Source organism: Glandiceps talaboti, chromosome 6 (assembly GCF_964340395.1).
Source record: "Glandiceps talaboti chromosome 6, keGlaTala1.1, whole genome shotgun sequence".
Lineage (NCBI taxonomy): Eukaryota > Metazoa > Hemichordata > Enteropneusta > Spengelidae > Glandiceps > Glandiceps talaboti.
In genome coordinates this window covers 26178189-26201568 of record NC_135554.1, presented here as the reverse complement: position 1 = coordinate 26201568, position 23380 = coordinate 26178189, and the positions used below count along the sequence as shown (strand labels likewise).

The window sequence follows — 23380 nt, the reverse complement described above, 5'->3', positions numbered from 1 at the left end:
ACTGTCCATAGAGTACACATTTGTCAACAAATGGGAAGGTGTCTGATTATATTCTATATATACACCTCCTGGGTAGTTGGTGGATGGTACATGTACTTATGATATTTTTTTCTTGACCATAAAAAATACCTATAGTGACTATTAGTCTATACCTTCTCATTTCACTTCAATATCCTACTTAGCAAGTTATGGTAACAGCCACCAATAATCCTCAAACATTGACTAGAATCTCATGGGTCCATCCTGGAGTGCCTGAACTTGTTCATGTGGTTTATCTTCCACAAGACATACAAATACAAACAGGAGGTACCTCATTCCCCCTACTGCTTAATTCTTAAACTGGATACAAGTTCATTACAGTTATCTGCATCCACTTCTACAAGTCACAGAAACAAAAACAAATTTAAATTTCACTTTGGATCTACACAGAAGGTACCCCATCCACCTGCTTAGTGTTTTATTTAAACTGGATCCAAGTTTCTTGTAGTTATCTGCATTCACTTCTACCCATTGCACAGTGACATAAACCACATATTTAAATTTGACTCTAACTTTGCATAATAGACATGGCCTTACTTTTGACAATCATACACGTACTTGAATACATAAACCTATCGGCCAAACCATGCCAAGAACGTCATTCACATACTACATAGTACTTACTGTATAGAGAGAAGTCTCATTAAAGACCTCAATGCACGACTGAATGTTGACAGTTTAAGATTTATTCACATTTGGTTTTTCATGTTTAGAGAAAGTTTAGAGCACAGCCTGTCACAGTGATGGGATCACATCAACACCTTCAGTGCTATCCTTGGAACATGTGGATAGTCTACGTATCTACTCATCAACAAAATGTCTTCTCAGCAGACAGGATGCATGACTAACTTGTCACAATTTTATGCGAATACCAAAATTTGGTTTTTCCTATGTCCTGTGCAATGTGGTGACTCACAGAATCACCCACTTTGACAAAAACAAACAGCATTGCTGCACACTGATCCATAACAATTACACTGAAATCTGTAAACCAAATGAGCTTAGGTGCACTATGAGTTTGCCTCATGGCCTTGTCTTGTCCTGCCTGTCAGCCTGCAAAGTTTTGAAGTGAAATTATGAGAACAACTGTACAGAGATGGCATTTGAATACAGTTTAATGGCTATTTTAACTACTTATTACTGACACTTGTTTTGTGGGCAGGAGGAGGCCACTAGAGGTAAAACCTTTCCACCCCCAAAAAAGAAAAAATATTCAATATTCCCTCTGGCGGAGGAAAAGAAACTTTCTATTATAACTTTAGGGAAATGACCTATCTCAAAGTAACATGCATAATCATTACTAATTCACAGAGTCTGCTTTTATGATTTTGGCCTTCTAGGTATCACTATGCAGATTTCAATTCCCACTACTCTGCAACTGGTAACCAATCAAGAAGATTATCTGCAGCAATTTATTTTGTAGGTAGGATCATTCCCGAAAACCAATGATGTTAACTACTGATGGAGAATTACTGTGTTTTCGTTAATCTTGTTTAAATAATAAGTACTTCCTTTCCAAATACACTAGATAGATTAGAATTTGGCTCCAGTTCAGTTTACATCAATTTATCACAAAACTTTTGAGCCGTGTTTTGGGAATTGGAAAATCCACACTGTAATGCAAACATTATGACTACGGAGAACAGTTAGCTAATGTTATTCCTACATGTACATGTACATATACACGTAGCTACTGTCAATGATATTCTTTAACTTAGAAAACCATCTGCCAAAGCTGTCCTTTCTAGTTTGTGCACAGACAAAACTTGATGCATTAACTCTCCCTGATGTCATCTACTTTTAAATGAAGTTGACAGTGGTTGATGTTCTAAGAGAGTGGTTGATGTTCTAAGACAGTGCAGTGGATGATTTTCTAAGACAGTGGTCAATGGTCTAAGAAAGTGGTCAATGGTCTAAGACAGTGGTTGATGGTCTAAGACACTGGTTGATGGTCTAAGAGAGTGGGCAATGGTCTAAGACAGTGGTTAATGGTCTAAGACACTGGTTGATGGTCTAAGAGAGTGGTTGATGTTGTAATTTCTAAGATGGTGGCCCATACAAAATTCAGGTTCAGTTTGATGTATGCTATATACAGTGCCTGAGTGAATGTATCTTGTATGGCAGGTCGTCTACACTTTGCAAAGTATTTATTTCGTTGTTGCTTGGAACTTTTGTGATGAACAAAAAAAAATTCACAAGTTGATACAGTAACTCATTTTTTAAGGTTTGGATTTTTCAAATAGAACCTAAAATGAATCAAACTAGTATCTATCATAGCACAGAAATGATAAAAATAAACTAGTTACCAAACTTCAAATTGTGCTGTCAGTCACTAACACTGATAAATTTGGCTAGTACTACAATGTAGCTATATAAACAGCTTTGTACAGTCACAAGTAATTATTACTTTCAACACTACAATAATTAATAGACAAATAGTGAATTAAAACAGTGAATCCAGGTGTAGTATGAATTGAAAGGTATCAAAGTTGACTTTTATTATTAACAACAAGAGTATATCTATACACAACATGGTGAACAAGGTGTGAAATAATTCTTCACAAACAATTGGTTGTAAATGGATTCTATGTATGGAAGATAAACAAGGGTACAAAAACCTTGCCCCTCACATCTGGCGACATATTGATCTCACATCATAGTTTGACAGTTTAAATTTCATCTCTCATTGTCAATCATCATCATTGATTTATAGGTGTTGCTATATTACTTTTTATTGACTGAAAAGAAAGGGTGCTGATGGTATTGATTTTCTATCATGCCATCTTTTATGGTCCATCTAATGTCCTCGTTTTATTTTACACACCCTGACTATCCGGTTACCACTAGTGAACACTCAGAATAAATTTGGCTCGTTTAATTTTCCTTCTTTATGATTATATTTCACTCTATTAATGTACATTTACAAAATCAACTTTCTCTGCTCAAAGCTGGGTGAGTTTATATGAATAGTATGTAAATAACAGATGGTCAGATACTTTATACTTTTAGTTTAATAAGTGTTGTGAATGTTTGATTTAGGGCTTTGTTTCCATATTCAGTTTGTTTTATCACTACAGAATATTGGCAAACCAGAAACAATTGCACCAATCTTTCCTACTGTACTGTAAATGTTGTATTAATGAGCAAAAAGATTGTGTTTGATGGGTGATGTGAGTTGATTATAGACAGTGAATGTGAATGATATATATATTTCGTATTACAATCATTTACTTTAGATGAATTGTATAAACACTACACAACAATAATGCTAATGTTATCTAGGATTTGGTGGAAACATAAAAATCTGGATTATTGGATGGAAACATGACAATCCGGACTGGTAGATGAATGCATGACAATTGGGATTGGTGGCTAGACTCATACTGATTCAGAAATTTAATCAATACTCTGTGGATCATCTCTACTTTTATTAAGTACAATAATACTGTGATCCTGGGGACTTGGTGTACGTGACTCTCCAATCTTGCTTCACTAACTACAAAATTACATGTAAAACCTACAAATGTGTAGGATGCTACTGTTCTCTACAGTCCAGATGTTGCCTAGAGTTTCCTCTGGGATTTACACTCTAACTTCTTACTTTCTCTTAATCAAATATTTCATATTTAGTTACACATCAGTCACATTCCTACAGATATGCATTATAAAATAATATTCCTGGAGATCTTTTTCAAGTTAAAATCCCTAACTGTCACTCTATCTCACAAAATGAATAATAAATACCATACTAGGTTTTTCAGATTTTGACTAAAAAAATACATTGCATATCAGGAGGGTGCTTAAAAATGTCATTCACTTATGAATTTGCAAACTATATACATAATTATTTCAATTAAAAACCTTTTTGAATTTGATTTGACGATTTCTCATATTAGACACTGCCCTGTACAGCAGACATGCACAGTGAATATTTGAATTGTGTGCCATGGAATAACCAACAATGTGGACAAATTTACTAACATGTGTAAGACCTAGAGTCACCCTAAGACCCACTGTCAATAAATGCTAAGTGTCTAATACTGGATGTAAACATCCCATGCAGTGCCACTAACTGTCACATCAGTACTAAATAGCTACATGTACAAACCTTCCACCTTTGGTGAAGGTCTATGCATGTACATAAGTTTCACCTTTGGTGAGGGTCTATGCATGTACATACCTTCTACCTTTGGTGAGGGTCTATGCATGTACAAACCACCCTTGATTCGGGATGATTTGAACTGTCTCCCAACAAAGAGTAAATGTTGCATTGTTCATTTCTTATCACTACAACTTTGAACTGGTTTAATTACCAATAAAACATTAAGATTTTCCCCAACCCTACCATCTACCCTCCTCCAAACCCACCATCTACCCTCCTCCAAACCCACCATCTACCCTCCCCCAACCCCACCATCTACCCTCCTCCAACCCCACCGTCTACCCTCCCCCAACCCCACCATCTACCCTCCTCCAAACCCACCATCTACCCTCCCCCAACCCCACCATCTACCCTCCTCCAACCCCACCATCTACCCTCCCCCAACCCCACCATCTACCCTCCTCCAACCCCACCATCTCTCACATATTAGCATGTGATGACATCCAAAGTGGGTCAAATCTAAATTTCAAAATTATTACAGACTCTGACCATCTACCCACCCCCAGCCCCCAACCCCCCCCCCCCCCTCACACATATTAACATGTGTTGACATCACACACATGCCAATCACTGCCTGAAGTTCACAGTTCATCACACTTCGACCCTTGCCATCTCTAGTAACAAAGTGAGTCAAATTCAAATTTCAAAAGCCATGACACGTCAACCAGACTTGGACTATCTGCTGCTCATACAGGTCTCATTAATTCAACACTTTACACCTCCGTTCCCTGACAGCCACAGATCAGATTTCACATCATTGGCCAATCCAGGCCAGCAACTATCGATATTAGAGCTTCATTTTTGAATAAATACACTGTGTAAGCAGTCAGTGGGCTGTGGCTGTAAACCGATCTAGACTAGGGGAAGTCAGAACACAATGAAAACAGGTAAATCACTCAACCATTCATGCATTTACTATGCTACACTAAGAAACAAAAACTTTACTCTTGATAAACTATTGCTTGCAGGAAAATCATTAAATCTCAGAATGCTAATGTGAGATAGTTTTCAAGTACTTTTTACTATTTTTGTTCTTACAATATTTCTAGTAATATTAACGTCCAGGTAAAGCTAACATTTACTTAAAATGAAAGCTTCCATAAAATTTCTACCAAAAATTTCCAAACGACATGAGATTATCCTCGACAAAAAGAAATTTTTTGAAACTTTTGTTCAGACTAACTTTTGGCCAATATGTCATTACCTACTTTCCCTGTAAACTGGAAGGATTATTTCAGCTATTCTAAGTACCATGTTGATTTTTAATTTTCACTTGCTTTCAAGCGAAAATTCAAAAAGTAAAAATAGCAGTTAGGATAGCTGAAATAGTTTAGTAATTTTAGTCCTTTAAAACTAGTACAGGTGGGCTAACCTGCACCTTTGTACATACACTGCATTTCTCAACCCTTCAAAAATCAAGCTGCCTCCCCTGTAGTACAAATTGGTTTCTCCCACACCTATATGAAGCCTGTCTGTTTCAGTACACTATATTTTCATCCTGTGTGGTAATATACATCAGACAAATTTCACAAAACATTCACTTTGTTATGTTGAAGCAATGAACTCACTAATAAATTAATGGCATATATTCCATGGACATAATAAACACACTTGTAACAGTCCAAACTTGTAAATATCATTTGACCACAACACAAATAAATGATTCCACCTGTATGCTGACTTAATAATATTTTACACCATCCAACTCTGTAAATATTTAATTTTTGATGTTTATACTATTAATAGTGTCCCCTATCAAGCTAATGTGTCTAACTAGACTATAAACAGACAAGTATTAATAGCATTGACAGGTGGACATATACCACAAAATGATCATTGTGTTCTGGTACTTTGTACCAATACTTTCTTGAAAATAAATACTTTTAAGATATTTCACAACATTCCAAATAGCAGTCTCTCCATTTCAGTTAGATCTACTTTAGTACCAGTGTTTTAATTAAGGGTGGTTAGTAGGTCAAATTTACCTAAGTTAACCTGGTTTTCTTACCAGTGTGTAATCAAGATTGGTAAGTAGATACATGTATATACTGTATGTAAGTTCCCCAGGTATTTTACAAGGGTTTCCAATAAAAATTATGGTACAGTCAGGTATTGAAATCACTGCAATTTTCTATGTTACATTTACTCTTCTCTGATACTGGGAATCTTAAAACATAACAAAAGTATTGTGGATGACAAAATATACTTGCAGAGCAAATAACTATGATAAGTATACCAGTGGCTACATTTTAACATCTTCTGCGCATAAAGGGGCGTTCCACTGACATTTCACCTAAGATTCACATAAAAATCATATTACTACCACTTCTATTGCATTATCCTTTCTTTTTCACCCATAATCTGACCTTTGACCTTCAAGACTATCAAATGTTTATTTATTGTTATTGATCTATGGGTTCCTTTCAATTGAAATGCTACAACACATTCTCCAAGATGACCTCATGACCTTTGCCCCCTCCCAGGTCACGGCAAAAAGATAATTACCAACTATTATCATTTTAAGAGGGTTTTGACTACAGTATCTTCAGTATGCCATGTCCTTCATTACTGACACTATTTCTGAGCCTTTGTGTTGAGTTCTAATGCCATAAAATACACGTATGCCAGGTCAGACTGATGTACAGTTCTAGCGTGACACAAGAAGTGGAATTATTGGTATTCAGACATAGCTATCCTTGAGTTTCACCCCTTGTCAACCATGGAATGCAAACACTTTAGACTGAATTATGTCAATGAGCTCTTCACCCTACACACTACACAACACAAAACACACACAAATTTCATAAACTTGGTCAGACTTTAAGACTAACAAAAATTCTCTTGAAGTGAAACATTATCATCCCAGCAACAATGGAAGGCTGAAAAGTTTATTATCTGATAGGTTTTAAATTTTCACCAGTGTGATGACGAAGTTTTGCTAATTTTCACACAATTTTCAGTCATTTTGTTAAAATTGAATTATTACAGTTTATGTTTTACCTTCTTTTTTAACCAGTAAGGAACACAGAGTTTTGTAGAGAATGGAACAACTGTTGTATTGATCTCATGGTACAACATCGTTTAAAATGACAGTTTTGATGAAACCGATGTAGACATCCAATTTGTCTCAACCTAATTCACTTTCATGAAACTGTAAAGCCTACAGACAAATGATGTATACTATCTACAAATCCAATCTCCTGATTCACTATATTTCTCTTTCGCCAAGCAGCAAAGCCATACCCCGTGGCGAAAGAAATCTGCATCCTAACTCAGTATTGGTAAATAAGCCCACTCTTTTTAGAAAGACAACGTTAAATGAAGATTTTGAAACAACAAAAAAACATAATTCTTTCATTTAGTTGCAGTATATTATTTCATTGTACTGAATGTGTGCTATGTGAACTGTTTAACTTCACAGTTGTTTTCACAAATACTCACGGATTCCGAACACTGTTTTACTTGGCTCAAGGAATGTTTTCATTGAAAATGAGAAAATAAGAGAAAAGATTTTAGAAACATTAGATTGCTATGCAAGTGTTGCCGATATCAGCTAGATACACCTTTTATCAACTATTTTCACATTTCTGTTTAATCCTACGAGAATTAACACATTACACTTTACATCATACAAATATACTAAAACCGGTGTTACTCCAAAATCAAAATTTATCCAGCAAGTCATAACATGATATCCTATATCCGCTGTCAATTTAGTTCATTTTAATGACGAATTTTACGTAACAAATAATTTCAGTAATGTGTTTAATTTAAACTAGCTATTCAATTTTGTATAAAAGATTGCAAAACATTTATGTCAAAATATTTAACGTATGTACAATGTAACCAACAGAAACATAAAATAAAATCAATTACATGCATTGCAGAGAAAACTAGTTTTTTTATGTTACATCCTATTAAAAGAAAACAGCATCCACCATAGATTTTGTCAAAATGACCACAACTGAAGACACAAAGACAATATCCCCTACAATATCCCCTGCCCCACTCTATCCAAAAGTAGATGGTGGCAATTTTGACATTTTTAAGGTTAATATCTGACAGAATTTCACATTCATTATTTCGTTTCCATCAAGAAGTAGCTAGACATCACTAAACTGAAACTGTTCTGTACTTCTGAATACCTTGTTCTTGAAAAGGACAATACAGAGGTAATGTCCACTATAACTTATAAAGCTAAAATGAAGAATTTCAGAGGACAACATAAATTTTCATGATATATACAACAAACTGTATTAAATTTATTCATAAAGTAGGATGCAAATTGGAGGAAAGAATGTGCAATAAATAATCATCCTGCATACATTTTACTAAAGGGAAATAATAGTAAGAATGCAGACTTTTATGAAAATCCGTTCCAAGGTAAAGTATTCCTCTGGGAAGTGATTCTAAGGAGAGCATTTTCAATGAACTGCATTTTACTAGACGACTAGTAAAAGACAAAAAAATTGTTGATAAAAAAGAGCTCCCAATTCCAACAAATGACATGCAATGTGAAGTAGTGTGGGCAACAATAGCTGACATTTTTAGCAAGCTCACATTCGGCCTTCAGCAGTCACTTGTTTCACCTATGGCATTCTGCCAACAACAAAACATGACTGCCGCTCTCATGTAAGCCACAAAGTTCAGCAAAAACAAGTATGTAAATACAGCTCCTATAATTAGAATGTATCTGCAAAGTGTGAAGTGTATAGCTGGGGAGTTGATAGCACTACTACTCTCACTAGATAAGATGTGATCATTTGAATGTATCCATGGATGGTTTCCTAGCAACCATATCTTTTAGACACTGCAAGGCAACACTGGTTGGAATTTTATCACTGCATTTTTACTACAACTCACATACAGCATCTACAGGCTGTTATCATTGAGATTGGTGAATCACCAACACCATATAGACACCCACGATTATGCCACTACAATTTGACTAAAATCAGTGTCTTGCATCAATTTATCTTGAACCGTAATTTCTTGACTTTCATGAAAATCTACCTTGAATGTTTCCTCTATCCATCCTATCATCATAAACCACCAGAACACCATCCCATCACCTCACCTCAACCTCTAGAAATCCCCCTCTATTCAATTTTGAGTTACTGTCATCAGTAGCTTCCCCTCACTACAGAATTCATTCCAGCTTTTCTTTACCCATCATATCCTTGTAAGACACCAAACATACCTGAATTTCAAGGATCAAACATTGTTCCATATTACTCCTATCTGAATGACCGAACTGACTTGAGGTGTTGTGTCTTATGAGTCACTGTTTCATGGTATTCACCGCAAAACATACTTCCATTCCATGAAAAAAACTTAGTGGAGTAAACAGAAGGTGAACATGAAAACTTATAGTTATACATGTACTTGCTTATTGTAGTATGAATATTGACAGCTTTTTTGTAAACTGTGCAAAGGCAAGCACAAACTGTGTATTTTGACTCCATTGTTACACCTTTATTCATGTAACCCCCCCCCCCCCCCCAACATGTATGCTACGATTTTGTTTTGATTTATACATTTAAATTTTATACTCTTCAATTGTTGAAATTTGTTTTTCCTTTTTTGAATAAGCAATATTGGTATACTGTACATTAAGTTTATGGTTTCTAATATTGTGGTTTTCAAACTGTACTGTACATACAGTATAGTTTCACTGTTTAACCATTGCATAATACATACTTGACTGTTTCCATTAGCTGCTACTCCATTAACAAACTTGGTTTTCATTAAATGATCAATACATCAGGTCTTCTAAATTACAACAATTCTATATAGGCAATACACTTGAATTTGTTGAAATGGCAGCAGAGGTGTTAGCAATGATCACTCCAAATGTAATAAACACTTCATTCTTTACATGGACATTTTGGACTTAATTTGATTTCCCCTATTATCTTCTAATTAACCTTATCTGATTAACTGCTTGTTATGACTACATATAAAAAGAAATTCCACTCTTAACTTAAACTCCATTCATAATTAAATCAAATTTATTAATTTGAGTAATTTTTTAATAACATTTGTTAATAACTCCATTACATTAAAACAGTCAATTTTAGTTCACAAAACGTGCTTGTCTCAGAAAGAAAGACATTGTTTTGTACCAGTACAATGTTTAAACATTGTACCTTTTAGTTGAATAAACCGTGTACTCATTAAAACTGTGATTTGCCAGGTGTAGACTACATAGTTCTTGTTCTAAAAGAAGATTGTGTCATTCAATCAATTTTTATCCACATGAGTTGTTTCAGCCCCCTATGAGTATCAGACTGTGTGTTCACTCACTCACCACTAATTCATACAGACTGCCCAAATTCTTCAATACTAAGTTATGCTTTATTAAGTTACTGCACCCAAATTCTCTCTAGTTTTAGTTACTGTGCCAAATGTCTCTCTACTGTTCTAGTCACATAAGTATGTAAATCTTTAGTTTCACTTGTAAATAGCTTAACACACTCAACACAGCTGTATCACGTAAAGGAATCTCATTTTTAATCTATGCTAGGGATTATTTTGATCTGCCTTTTCAAAAGTGAGAGATTTTCTCTTAATAAGCTTGTTTTATATTCCTTGGTCACTTCTCTGGCTTTTTTTCTTCCAGCACCGCTTTGATCTCATCAGACACGGTGCAAATTTGATTTCACTGGAGATGGAGTATGTGCCAGACAACGTCAAAAGACAGATTATGGCCCGAACCAAATGCGAATTATCTAAAATTGATGGTAGGATGTGTATTTGACAGAGCAAAATTTGATTTGCTGGACTGAATACATTCATCAAAAGGACCTAAGTTGTTCTCAGTGGTGCTGTCACAGGAGAAGAATGTAATCTTCCATATACATTTATATATTATTTAACATGTAAAATCATTTCATTGGATTGAAACCCAAATCTTCACACTCCTGAGATTAATTGGAGCTGTGATCACCACATGACCTGACATGTTTCCGTAAGAGACTAAACTACGGTATCGGCAACATCAAACTGGCAGCTGGAATGCTAGTCTGCCATTACTGTCCAGACAATGGAAGATTCAGGAAATACACTATGATGGGAATCATGGAAAGTTTCACCCTATTTCCTTCATTTTTACGCTGTATTGGGTTTTGGATTGACATGTGTAGCTTGGTTAATAACTTACATTTGTCATGAGAGAGTGCGGCTGCCATTATTGTGAAATAAATGCATTAGAGAAATTAGTGGGTCTCCCAAATTCTTGTATAAAATTTGGATGGTTGCCATGGAAATCCTTCACATTGGTGTGATCTGTTTGTGAAAGTAGACTCACCTGGGCCAATCTCAGTCATAAACAGGATTTTAGTTTGACAGTACACAACAACCATCTTTCACCCATAAAAAATGTCAATTTCCAAATGTTTGATCATACGAAACATCACAATCACACACTGTGAACTATTTTAGTCACTTTTACCACAGACTTTAGTTTTCACAACTTTTTTTTTTCCACTCACTGTAAATTCAGAAGTGAAGCAGACTGGCAGATTTGACTGGTATTGTTTGTCATAGTGTTTATCACAGAGTGAGAGTACATACTGTAATTTACTTAGAATGCCTATGCATATTCAATGCAGATCAATCACTAACAGATGTAGGGGATATGAATGACAAGATCTATTGATTCTTAGGTTTATCCTAATCTGTGAACTTCTACTGGTTGCTGGCCCTATTTATCTTTCTGCTTACACCTTGATACTTGAGTCTCATTGTACCTCTGATTCTTAGTCAATATTAGCCAGTGCAAACAGCTCCTCAATGCTACCCTTTACTTGCTATGATTTGAAATACTTGACAAGGTATATTGCTTTCACTTGTGGCACCAGGACTCTACTGTGCTGTCACGTCTGATGATAACACACTATGACACTGTGATGAGTCTGACTCATTTGAATGAGACTGATGACAGTATAGTTGAAGACAACGACAGAGTATTTCCAAGGGCTAGCATTACTTATTTCTTGCCTCCAGCCACATGTGTATTGAAGCTACGTTTCTACACAGCAGTGAGTATGTATACCCCACTGTTATTACTGTACTGATCTACACAGCCAATGGCTATATGCTTAGAAAGTATCCTAGTACTAGTTTTAATAGTGAATTGAAAATAACATCAGTGAAGGATATACTCTTTACAAAAGAAAACACGACAGAATTAAAACACCTATCTATATGTTCCACTACCTTTTCATCGGATATTTTTTTTAATCTTAATTTTTGTTTTTCTGTGTGAATGTGTAATGACATCAGAATAACACAAACAATAATACACACTGGCCCCAATAATATACCTTCAAAACAATGGAGACAAGTAAAGTTGTTTTTCAACGCATATTCCTTTTTTGCTCTCCCATTTTCCTTTTTTTCTTACCTGCCATTGTATTCTGAACTGTGCATGGCAGTAGTGGTCCTTTCAAACGAAGCAAAAAAAACATTAAAACTTCTGTTGTGTTTCTTTAAAAGTAATTAAAAAATTATCTCCATTCCATCCCCACAATATTTTTCTTTTTTCGTTAAAAATTTTCAGTGTGACCACTAACCTTATCAAATCTGACTAGTATAAAGTAGTTTTGGTTGTTTATTACTATTAGGAAAAGAACATAGCAGAACAGACTTGGGACAGACGAAAAGGAACCTCATGCAAATGTTGATATCTTGGCCTCCCTATGTATACAACATATATTCATCTATTGCATTTTGTTTTAAAAGATGCCCACTAGCATAAGACAATGGAGACACACCTGTACCTGTACAATTTACATAATCTGTTTGGAAAACATCTATCTAAACAATACATCTACTTATAATGATGTCATCATTGTTTAATAAGTTCACACCATTTCTGACTTTACTTTCAGTACTGGCAAAAGTTGGAAATCAATTTATCTGGAAGAACTGACTGAACAGAGAGTTTTTATTGTAACTACTTCTAGCTACTTTGTGATGTTCTCACAAGAACTGAACACAAAGTACATGTGTACCGACACAAAATGAAACCCAAGGCTTGGCCTGTCCATATTCAGTATATAACTGCATTGACATCTGTCATGTGTCCTCCTTCAATGAAATATACTAGTATTTACTATTACTAACAATGCTTATATTATTCTTTTTCTGAATCACTGGACACCATAACAACGATATCAAAATATTTTAAAGTTAAATATAATGTACAATGTACAACTTTTTTGAATGTATTGGAAACAGTCATAATAATAGTTTAATTGCAGTGGTGCTCAATTCCGATACAATCCTCTATTCGGGGATTCATAAATTGTATAGAGATTTGTTGTATTTTTTAAAGGCTTTTATTTGTTCATGTGTGTATTTGTCAGTTTGTCTTTTTAAAGTCTTACTTGTTTTAAAATGCTGTTTTTTATGTATAGTTATTATCTATGGGATGTTTATGAGCGTTTTTGCATTCTTTTCTCTCTCGAAATAAAGTTTAATAATAATAATAAAATAAACTATTTTAAAATGAGAGAGACTTTCCACATTTTTTCTGCATTTGTAAACAGAATTAAACACTTAATAACTGCCAGTCTCTGTCTGAATAATTTCAAATATTGGTTTATTTCATTTGGACTTCGTCATCATTCCTGGTTATTTGTATTGTCCTCTGACCTAGTCTTTGTGTTTCTGTTAGGTCCCAAATGAGGGAATTAATTTTATAATCATAAAATACTTGTACTGTCAACATTCATGAATGAAAAGTCATAGATGTATACATATACATATACTAGTGTATTGTACTAATAATAGCCCTTAGAACTTGAGCCAAGAATGTAAAATGACTACTTCTGAGGTTAGCAAGGACTGAGGACAGAGAAGTCTTGTATATCAACACCTCCAAGTTTCATTGACTATTAAAAATCTATGTAATTGATATGTGTAGAAATACCTTAAATTCATCATCATTTTTACAGCTAGCTACATTACTACACCATGATCAGTTTAAATGACAAGATCTACTTCTACTCTTGACACAAATACATTTTACACATTCACACTACGTCTGTGTTTTTTTCCTTTCACAATGGAAATGAAAATGGGCACCACTATTTACTGTTATGTCAAAGCCTGTGATAGGCATTTCAGCATGTTGTTTAACAATTACAACTGTACACATAATGGACCCCAAATGAAAGCCTTTTGTTGTAGTTCAAAAAGTGGTCTTATACTGGGGGTATTAACACTGTCGTTACTAAAACCCCCTAACGCTTCGCTCCTCCTTCAAAACAACTGAAATAACTTCCTGTACTTTTTCTTACTTGCTCACTTGTCTACTATTTACCCATATATCCATTGCCATTTTTTTATCATTTTCAATGTAAGTGCCTTGTCAATTTCCATAACTGAAAGTATTGTAATAATTTAGCACCTTTCCTTACAAAAAGTCTTGTTATTACTCTCTCGGCTTTCTTGCTTTCAAAACTGGTAGTTACCATATTCACCTTTCACTCACTATCATAATTATTTACCCTCAATTTCTGTTCAATTTCCCTCAGTCTACTGTAATTAAAATCATCAAATTCTGCCAATCTTCATTCACTGAAACCATGTTGGGGTCAGGGGTCATCTTGGCAATGTTCTATTAACTTCTAGTAGTTCTACTGCTGAAAGTACAATCAATGGTGATAACTACGAATTCATTAAAAGTCGTTTTTGTTGAATTGTAAATTCTGATTCTAGAGGCTGTGTATAATTCTTAGCTAGCCATACTTGGTGTCTGTTTCTGTAATCAGATCCCTCAAGGCAGTAGAGAAACTCTTTCCCATCCAAATCTTGTTTTCTCATCAATTCAATTTCACTATGCCGACTATCAGATGTGCTGGCATTCTGAACCATAGGGGTGATGGCTTGGGTTGAGTTCAAAAGGAAACAGTCAAATATTTCCCCCTATCAACTAATTTTGTTGTTCAAAGTGCGGTATGAGTGCCACTCACACACAATAACAGGGGTCACTTCGAAAATTCACTCCAAGAACAACACAGAAAGTAAACAGGGCATTTTTCAATGGCGGTTGAGCATATCTTTTCACTGTGTGCAAGAGTGGATGTGGACGCAACAGAGCGACTGAGCTGAGGTAATCAGTCAGTCAGTAGCTGCCATTTGCATGGAAATCTCCCTCTCATTCTTTCTTTGAACACACTGATCAAATTCATTTGGGCTCATTATTAGACAGTCCATTGTCCTCCATGGAAACTTTGCACACTGAAAGAACTACTCATGCATACCCTGATGTGTATTGGTTAAATGTTGTCGAAAACAACTTTGCTCTCTTTCCTAAAGCCTTCTCTCTATACCTGCTACAGTTTTAATCTCTGACCAAGTGTGCATCGCTTGGCTCCTACCGATTTTCAATGCATGGTGATTCTTTCACTACAAATAGACACTGTAATCATGTCCCCAAGCGATAATACAATACTTTACCACACTATACCAGAATAAATTTTTAATTCTCTTCTTTGGACAATGTTACCACTTCATTTGCAAAAAGTATTTTGACAGAGTTACCCAGACCACTTCTCTCTGTGTAGACAGTTTTTGACAAGGAGGTTGGTTCTAAGAGTAACAAATAAAAGAACTACTAAATCCTTGCATGTTACAAAATCCCATCTTTACATTTTCAAACATTTTTTATCCCCCAGACTTGCCACACCTCTAGCAATAGTCCTTTCAAACCAGGTAATGTCTACGGCCTTACCTTGGTTTTAGTCAGTTATGTGGAATAGAGGAAATTCTAAACCTGTAATCATTCATTCCGAAATTGTGATCGCTAAAATATGAAAGCATACAACTTTAATTTGACATTGATGAAAATAAAGTGCCTGCAACAAACCTGTATTTCCAAGTAGATTATTCTCTGCATCCCTTTTGCAACATAGTTACGAAATCACATCAGAAGTAAACGTGAAAATCATAAAGCACGTTAAATATTACGTCATCGACACAAAACAATTTAGTTTATGGGCATCACGTTGCGCTGTCGAAAGTTTTGACAGTTTGGGTTGAAATGTGTGAGACAATAAAAGTGACCGCACAATAGACGTTAATACTATCGTCAAATACGCTAGCCGGGGCATTGTTACAATATGGTACGAAAAATACTGGTCGTACATCGGAATTTCTTCACAACAGCAAAACACGGGATAACGATCATCATTGCCGTGATTTCACATACACATTCCATTAAAATCAACCGCAACTGTTATCGCCAAGTTTGACTTCTATGGCGTATGATATTGATCGGGCCGACAGAACGAGGCCCCTGTTTACCATCAAACCATAGCGCAGCATGTTATAAACTTTGACAGACCTGAGACTTGGGAGATATACACAGCTCTTACTTTCTAGCACCAACCACTCACTTTACATGGACGCTATCTCCCCTAAACAACTTCCCTTCACTTGCAACCACACAAATAACGGTCATCGTCGATCTAATGTCATGTTTTGGGTTTAAAAAATCAAAGGGGTGTCTGTATTCGAGTAGTGGATGGGGTGAATAGATCATTACAGTTAAAAGTTTTGATAGCTGTGGTGGTCATGTCGTTTTCTTCGTGTTCGTATCAAGCAAGTAAATCACTTACCCCAGCAGAATACCAAAAACAGTAGCCACGATCTCCCTCGACAACACCAAAATACCCTCCATGTCATTCTAGATGGGTCAGACATTACCTGCCTGTCACATACGGGGGAAGCAGCGAACGTACAAAGGTATAAAAACCTTCTGTTTTTCAGCACGATGTGTGTCTTTGAATGGCTGTATGCACCCGTGGAGTATCAAGTGTCCCACTCACTAAACTTGTTTCCCTGCTAAACTCATTCCTATGCAAATATATATTCATATGCAAATGAACTTCAACCTCGTACAAAACAAGGCCGTTTTCTATTCAGCGCCGGTTTCAGTCTATGTGCCACCGAGAAAACTAATCAAGTTTCGTTTGATTGGCGACTGGAGGTCTGTCTTACTACAGAAATTCAAAGTAACAGTCACCTTCTGCGACGAAGGTTTTCATTTTCCTGACAAAGATAAGCGATATGTTATCTTTAGCTGTCGTAGCCCATCGGTTGAATGAGGGCGCTCGAGTCATTCCTTGAAGATTTGGGAAGGGCGTTTTTCGCGTTTCGAGGCGGTACTACCGGTAGAGGTTAGGTGCGGCTGCTCATCTTATCATGCTCTCAATAATAACTTCTTGCGTGGATTTGGAATTTGTCCGATTCCTTGTGACATCATTCAGAATCAAAACTTGCTTTTCATGTGACATCATTTTCTATGAAAATAAAAACTAGCTTTCTCTACTAAAGCTTGTAGTATTTAAATATCTTTGATACTATTTAATACCGCTTCGTTACATAAGCTAATACTGGTAAAGTCTATTGACAATGACACCAAGACCTAGTCCTGCTTGCAGTCGGAGTATTAAAGTCGAGATTCGATTCTGACACTGTCCCTCTCCTTTGTCTCCGGTGTTCAGGGACATTGTCGGAATCAGTCCCATATTAATTATAAGCTTACTCCCGTCTACGAGTCTGCAAGCGCTGGCAGGATTGTCCGTACCTAGCTAGCACAGCATTCATCGACAAGTACAAATCGCAAAAGGCGATTACATTTTCGTTCGATTAAAATAGTCATTACACTTGTCAAAAAGTTATTAAAAACAGTACTTGAGCCTTCCGAGTAAGTACAATGGGAAAGGGATCTAAAAATAGTTGTCTGCCAACTAATCTAGTCCAACCCCGCCAATACATATGATGGTAATCAGAATACAAATATTATCTGAACATTTTCACCGGTTCGGTTGGATTTCTAACATTTTAAATGTCAATGGCGGTATCAAAAATGTTTTGTTCATTGAAATATTTGAACGGGGGAGACTATGTTTTAGAAAAAGGAAATTGAGGGGGAGGGGTACTTTTTAGCATAACGAACGTGGGGAGGGTCACATTTTATGCCACGACCGGGCTTGATTTCCTCCGGCCCTCCCCTTGTAATTATTGAACTTGCCGAAGGATCGAGTGAACGAGCAGAATATACGGGGGGTGAGGAGAAACTTGGGGGGGGGGGGGTCATGAAAAATGGGGATGAGGAGAGGGAGGGTGGAGGCTTGAAAATTCTGATGGTCTGAAGAGGTGCGAAATATTTAGCTCATGATTTAAACCTTAGGAGTCTATTTGTAGTGAAGGCTTCGCTTCTTATGTACGATTAGTCCTGCTTACATACGGTACAAGAGTCTATATTACTGACTTGGAAATAGGGGGGACAAATGTCAGATTACTCCGTATGCAAGCAGGACTAGACTAATGGACGCTGAACAGAAGTCACTTGCCATTTATTTTTACATGTAGTGTACCATACAATTGTTCATCTCCTGAATGTAGGAGGGGCTACCATCATAATCACACATTTAAAAGAGCGAGGGCTGAGAAAGTTCTTGTGTTGATTTCGAGGGAACATTAATGTTTTTCAGATGCGCCATTCAAGAGGTAGGGGTGCGTTCCCCTCAGACCACTAGTGAGCGATGCACGGTGAAGCCTTGGGTAGGTACTAGATGTCCCCGTAGAGGGCGCGTGTGCCATACATTTTACTTGGTATTGCTCTACTTCTAGTTCTTCTTTGTTTCATCTTGGACATTAGGTTTTAACAGTTTTCAAGGTCTCTCTGTTTTATCTTGAACACTTTTACTGTTAAACCCTTCATGATGCGCTTATTCTTTTTTTAGTTTCGTAAAGGGCATTGAGGCTGTTGCGTAATGCGCTGATAAGAATTTATTATTATCATTATTAGGCATTACTACATTATCATACCCAAACAGAAATGCACCATGAGTATAATAATTACCAAAATCTTTGTTTAGCCTTTGATTATTTGTCGTTTTCCCTGTGACTAGACCCATATTCAATCGGGCAAAGAAGGTCCCAGAGCCAAAGGGCGCCCCCTCTGTCGTGAAAGACAATCAACATAATTTGCGTTCATAATAAGTTTCGTTCATACAGTGCCTACAAACATTCACTGGAACCAGAAAACTACATAACAGTTATCAAGTGTAGACAACACATCAAAACATTAGCAAACTTCAGGATAAGGTGCAATAGTCTTGCAATTGACTGAGAGGGGACACTACACACAACCCAAAGCGTCAATAGACTACATTGTATGTAAAATTTGTAATGCATAGATGACGAAGAACATCAGTTGATACACTGCAAACTCTATACAAAACATAAAGATAAGTTATTTAGTGTTGTTTATAATATAAATTCAGAATTAAATAGTATAGAAAAGAAAGAACAATTAAAATTCATGATGCAATCAAAACAAAAAGATATCCAATTTACAACTATCTAATCATTGACAAGAAAGTTTTACAATATATACTTCTAACATGAGCCTATTTCATTGTTGTCCATAGTGTTCTTAAAACCAGTCACTGAGTCACATTTCATGGTCCTCTCTCTCTTTATGTTGTCACTTGAATTTCTTCTTCAGTAAACAATGTGAATCATCATTCTAAACCTTACCAGTGCACACCGTGGTTGCGCGTCCCATTGTTGTTCTCACGTGTCTCATCATGCACAACGTGGGTGGTCTACGTCTGCACGCGCAAAAATTCACATTTCTGTCGAACCGAGCACTCAGAGGAGTTCGTGACATTTTACTAATTTCAAAATATCCTATCATTTGGTGTGAAAATTTGAAGACAGACTCATAACGTTTTTATGACTTGAATATATTTCTCCTACCTGTATCTGAAAAAAGTCTCATAGTAGAGTGCACTGATACATGATAAATAGTTGTAGGATTCGTCTGATATTTTCAGTAGGAAAACAACAATCTAAAACAATTAACGTGTATCCTTCTTGTAAAATACATACATACATACATACATACATACATACATACATACATACATACATACATACATACATACATACATACATACATACATACATACATACATACATACACACACAGACAGACAGACAGACAGACAGACAGACAGACAGACAGACAGACAGACAGACAGACAGACAGACAGACAGACAGACAGACAGACAGACAGACAGACAGACAGACAGACAGACAGACAGACAGACAGACAGACAGACAACGTATCAACACTGACAAACATCATAACAGATATCTACAGCACGGTAAATTTTACAAGGTATTATAAAACGGTCACCATGCGTAGTAGTAGTACTCACGCTTTATTGATCTCGTTAGTCGGTAGTAACCACCCAGGGGTACAGTGCCCATTATGCAAATAGGAAAACATATTGTATGATCTTTTGTTGCATATAGAAACATATGATATTGATGTGTAATTACTCTGTCGTTCAATGTTTGTCAGTGTTTCGATATTTTTTATTTTTTTATTGTTTATCTGTCTCCTTAATAAATGAGCTAAATAAAACCTGAGCACACCTGTGATAAATACCCATTAAAAGTACATTGTTCGAAATGTCTCTTTACTTACCTGGGGTTTTTTATAAACGGCACTTCAAATATCTGAATTCCTTCTGCATTGTTTGCGTTAGAAATATGTGACATTGGTTGCCACATTGTCAAATTTTAAAAATGTCATCTGTTTGTGATACAAAAGGTAGTATCTAGCTGAAAATGATGAACTCTGATATAGTTGCTGGCAAAATAACAAAGAAATAAAAGAGGAAGAATTTCAAAATAACGGGGAAAAGTTCTCTGTGTCGTTTTTTTAAAGAAACATGAGGGATCTAAAGTAACAGCAGATCATCTAAGCTCTGATGAAGCGGCTTAATATTCACATTTTTAACTTGCGCCCCCATGTGCTAAAGTATACGCGTTTGACCGGATGAACGGCTAATATTTATGTAAGGGCGCTCACAATTGGACAATAGCACATTGAGAAACTTCAAAAGCCAATCAAATTATCCGTTACAGTATTTGTTTGGTATGTTAAACTGAAAGGCACTGTCTTATTTTTGGTTGTAAACTATGAAAGGCTAGTACACGAAGTACATATGTTATCTACAATCAGTACGTTGGTTTGCAAAAACTCATTTAGACCCGAATCGATGAGGATTTGCCCTCCAGATATAATTATATGATCTTGCACACTGGTGAAACCCTGGTTGATCACGTGACGACTTCCAGGAACCAGGAAGTAAAGTTAGTCTATTTACATGGCTCGAACTCGTCGAAGGGTGTGAACTCGCTAAAAGGTAGCATGTAAGCTATCATCTTTAACTTGAACCACTGTTGACAGACAGCGTTTATAAGATGAACGTGTACTTGAAACTACCCACGATCATTGTTTAAATAAGGAAATTTTCGCGGTGAAGTTCCGTTTTTCGAGAACTTGTAGTACCAAACTCAACAGGATCTGTAACTACATACAATCATTTCAGAAGGATAGACTTCCGCCTTTCCGACGAAAATGGCAGTCTCGGTAAGTTAAGTGTTCTGTCGCTTTTATCAGTAAATATGACGATTTGTCAAGATGATTGGCATGTAGTATATCCTTTGAGATGCCGAAACAATTCATAACTTCTACAAAACAGTTTAGCCAGAGACTGACGACATCATAAGTAAGTAGTGGATCCTCCGTAACGTAACGTAACGTAACGTTGATTTGTGAGAGGGATATATTCACGCTGAGCCCAGTGCACATTTTTCATTTTTCATCGTTTTTTCTTCGTTAAATATGGCCCCTGGAATGTTCTTCGTTGTGTTAAAAGTATTCGTGTAAGTACGGTAAAATATATTCTACCGACAAGTGCTTCGATTATGTTATGTTTTTTCTTAGTCAGGGATAATGGTCAAATTGATCCAAATTTACATTATATTTATATTGGGACACTTTCATAGGCAGACACTGATGTTTTATTTTTCCTTGTTCAAAATGACATGATTACACTTTAAGATACATTGAACCAGGAAACCCCTGTCATATTGTAAAGTGAAACCTACATTGCTTCTATGCAATACACAGGAACTTGTACATCAATGGTCACACTCTTTCCTCATCAAAAGTAGAGATTTATCACATGTCAAGAAATACAAGACACTTCAGTGCATAAATTTAATATTCACCAGTTAGTACGAATTGAATGTTGTCGCTATGTAGCTTACACCTTGTAGTTTATTTATGATGTTGTATTTTATTTATTATTTGTTGTATTTTATTTATTAACGTGTCCTATGTGGACTTAAAGTATACATTTGTTTATATGATCTGGTAATAATGTTATTAAAACTTGCCACATCCAGCCCTTATAATAATAATTTATTCCCACGTACAAACATTTTGATTACAGAACAGAACAAAATATCCTTATGTATATACAATAAACGTGTTAATTGGGAAAAGGGTGTGGAAGTAGTTGTTACACAACTAATCGAGTCCTCCCCTCACAAAACATATGACACTCATCATTAATTTTGCCCTGTTTCAATCAAGAATATTTAAATGTGGTAGATGATACATGGAAGTACACTGGTTGGATATCTTGTACTCCCTTGAACATGTAATAAAATGACCAAATAAGTTTTGTAAATAATTTATATTTAGATGGCTATTATTACTAGTATTTTAATTAAGTATTACATTTCCTGTTTAACATCATATTTGTCAGTCATTCATACATCTGTGTTTGAAGACACCAGTGGTCACATGTTATGTCAGTTTAACACCAATGTTGAATAATTGTAAATACCATGTTCATACATTGTTGTAAACCATGGCCTCTTTTATGGCACTGTTATTCACAGTGTTGCAGAAGAAATAACAGCTCTGCTTTGCGAGAATATGTTGATACATGGTTGAATACATAATGCTGTACATTAGTGTTGAAATGTGACTTGAAAGCAATGATAGATCACACAGACTGTATATTTCACTGATTTGTAAACCTGTACTAGCTGTAAAAAAATGTAACTGGGACATTTCTTCATCAAGCAATCAAAGATATATTCAGTTAAAATTGTTGATTTACTTATTAAAAGACATTGTACCTGTCCCTCAGTGACTTATTTGTCAGTTTTTCCCAGAAGGGTAGTGACATGTTTGAATCCTGAGACAAACACTGATTTTGAATCCGACATGACAATTTGACTTGCCTCAATACCTTTAAATTATTGGCAGTACTCATTGAATG

General features: G+C 35.9%; 2 protein-coding genes across 3 annotated transcripts in view; one reads left to right on the top strand and one right to left on the bottom strand.

The window, feature by feature from the left end:
- LOC144436124 (ubiquitin-conjugating enzyme E2 U-like) overlaps positions 1-23380 on the bottom strand; it is an 89023-nt gene that overhangs the window by 55389 nt on the left and 10254 nt on the right. The window lies entirely within an intron of this gene.
- The window catches only part of LOC144436123 (uncharacterized), a 33347-nt gene continuing 31380 nt past the window's right edge, over positions 21414-23380 (top strand). For both annotated transcript variants that reach the window (XM_078124823.1, XM_078124822.1), the window contains exon 1: positions 21414-21672. In XM_078124823.1, coding sequence (XP_077980949.1) covers positions 21661-21672 — 12 coding nt within the window. In that variant the 5' untranslated portion in view covers positions 21414-21660. The remainder of the gene's footprint in view (positions 21673-23380) is intronic.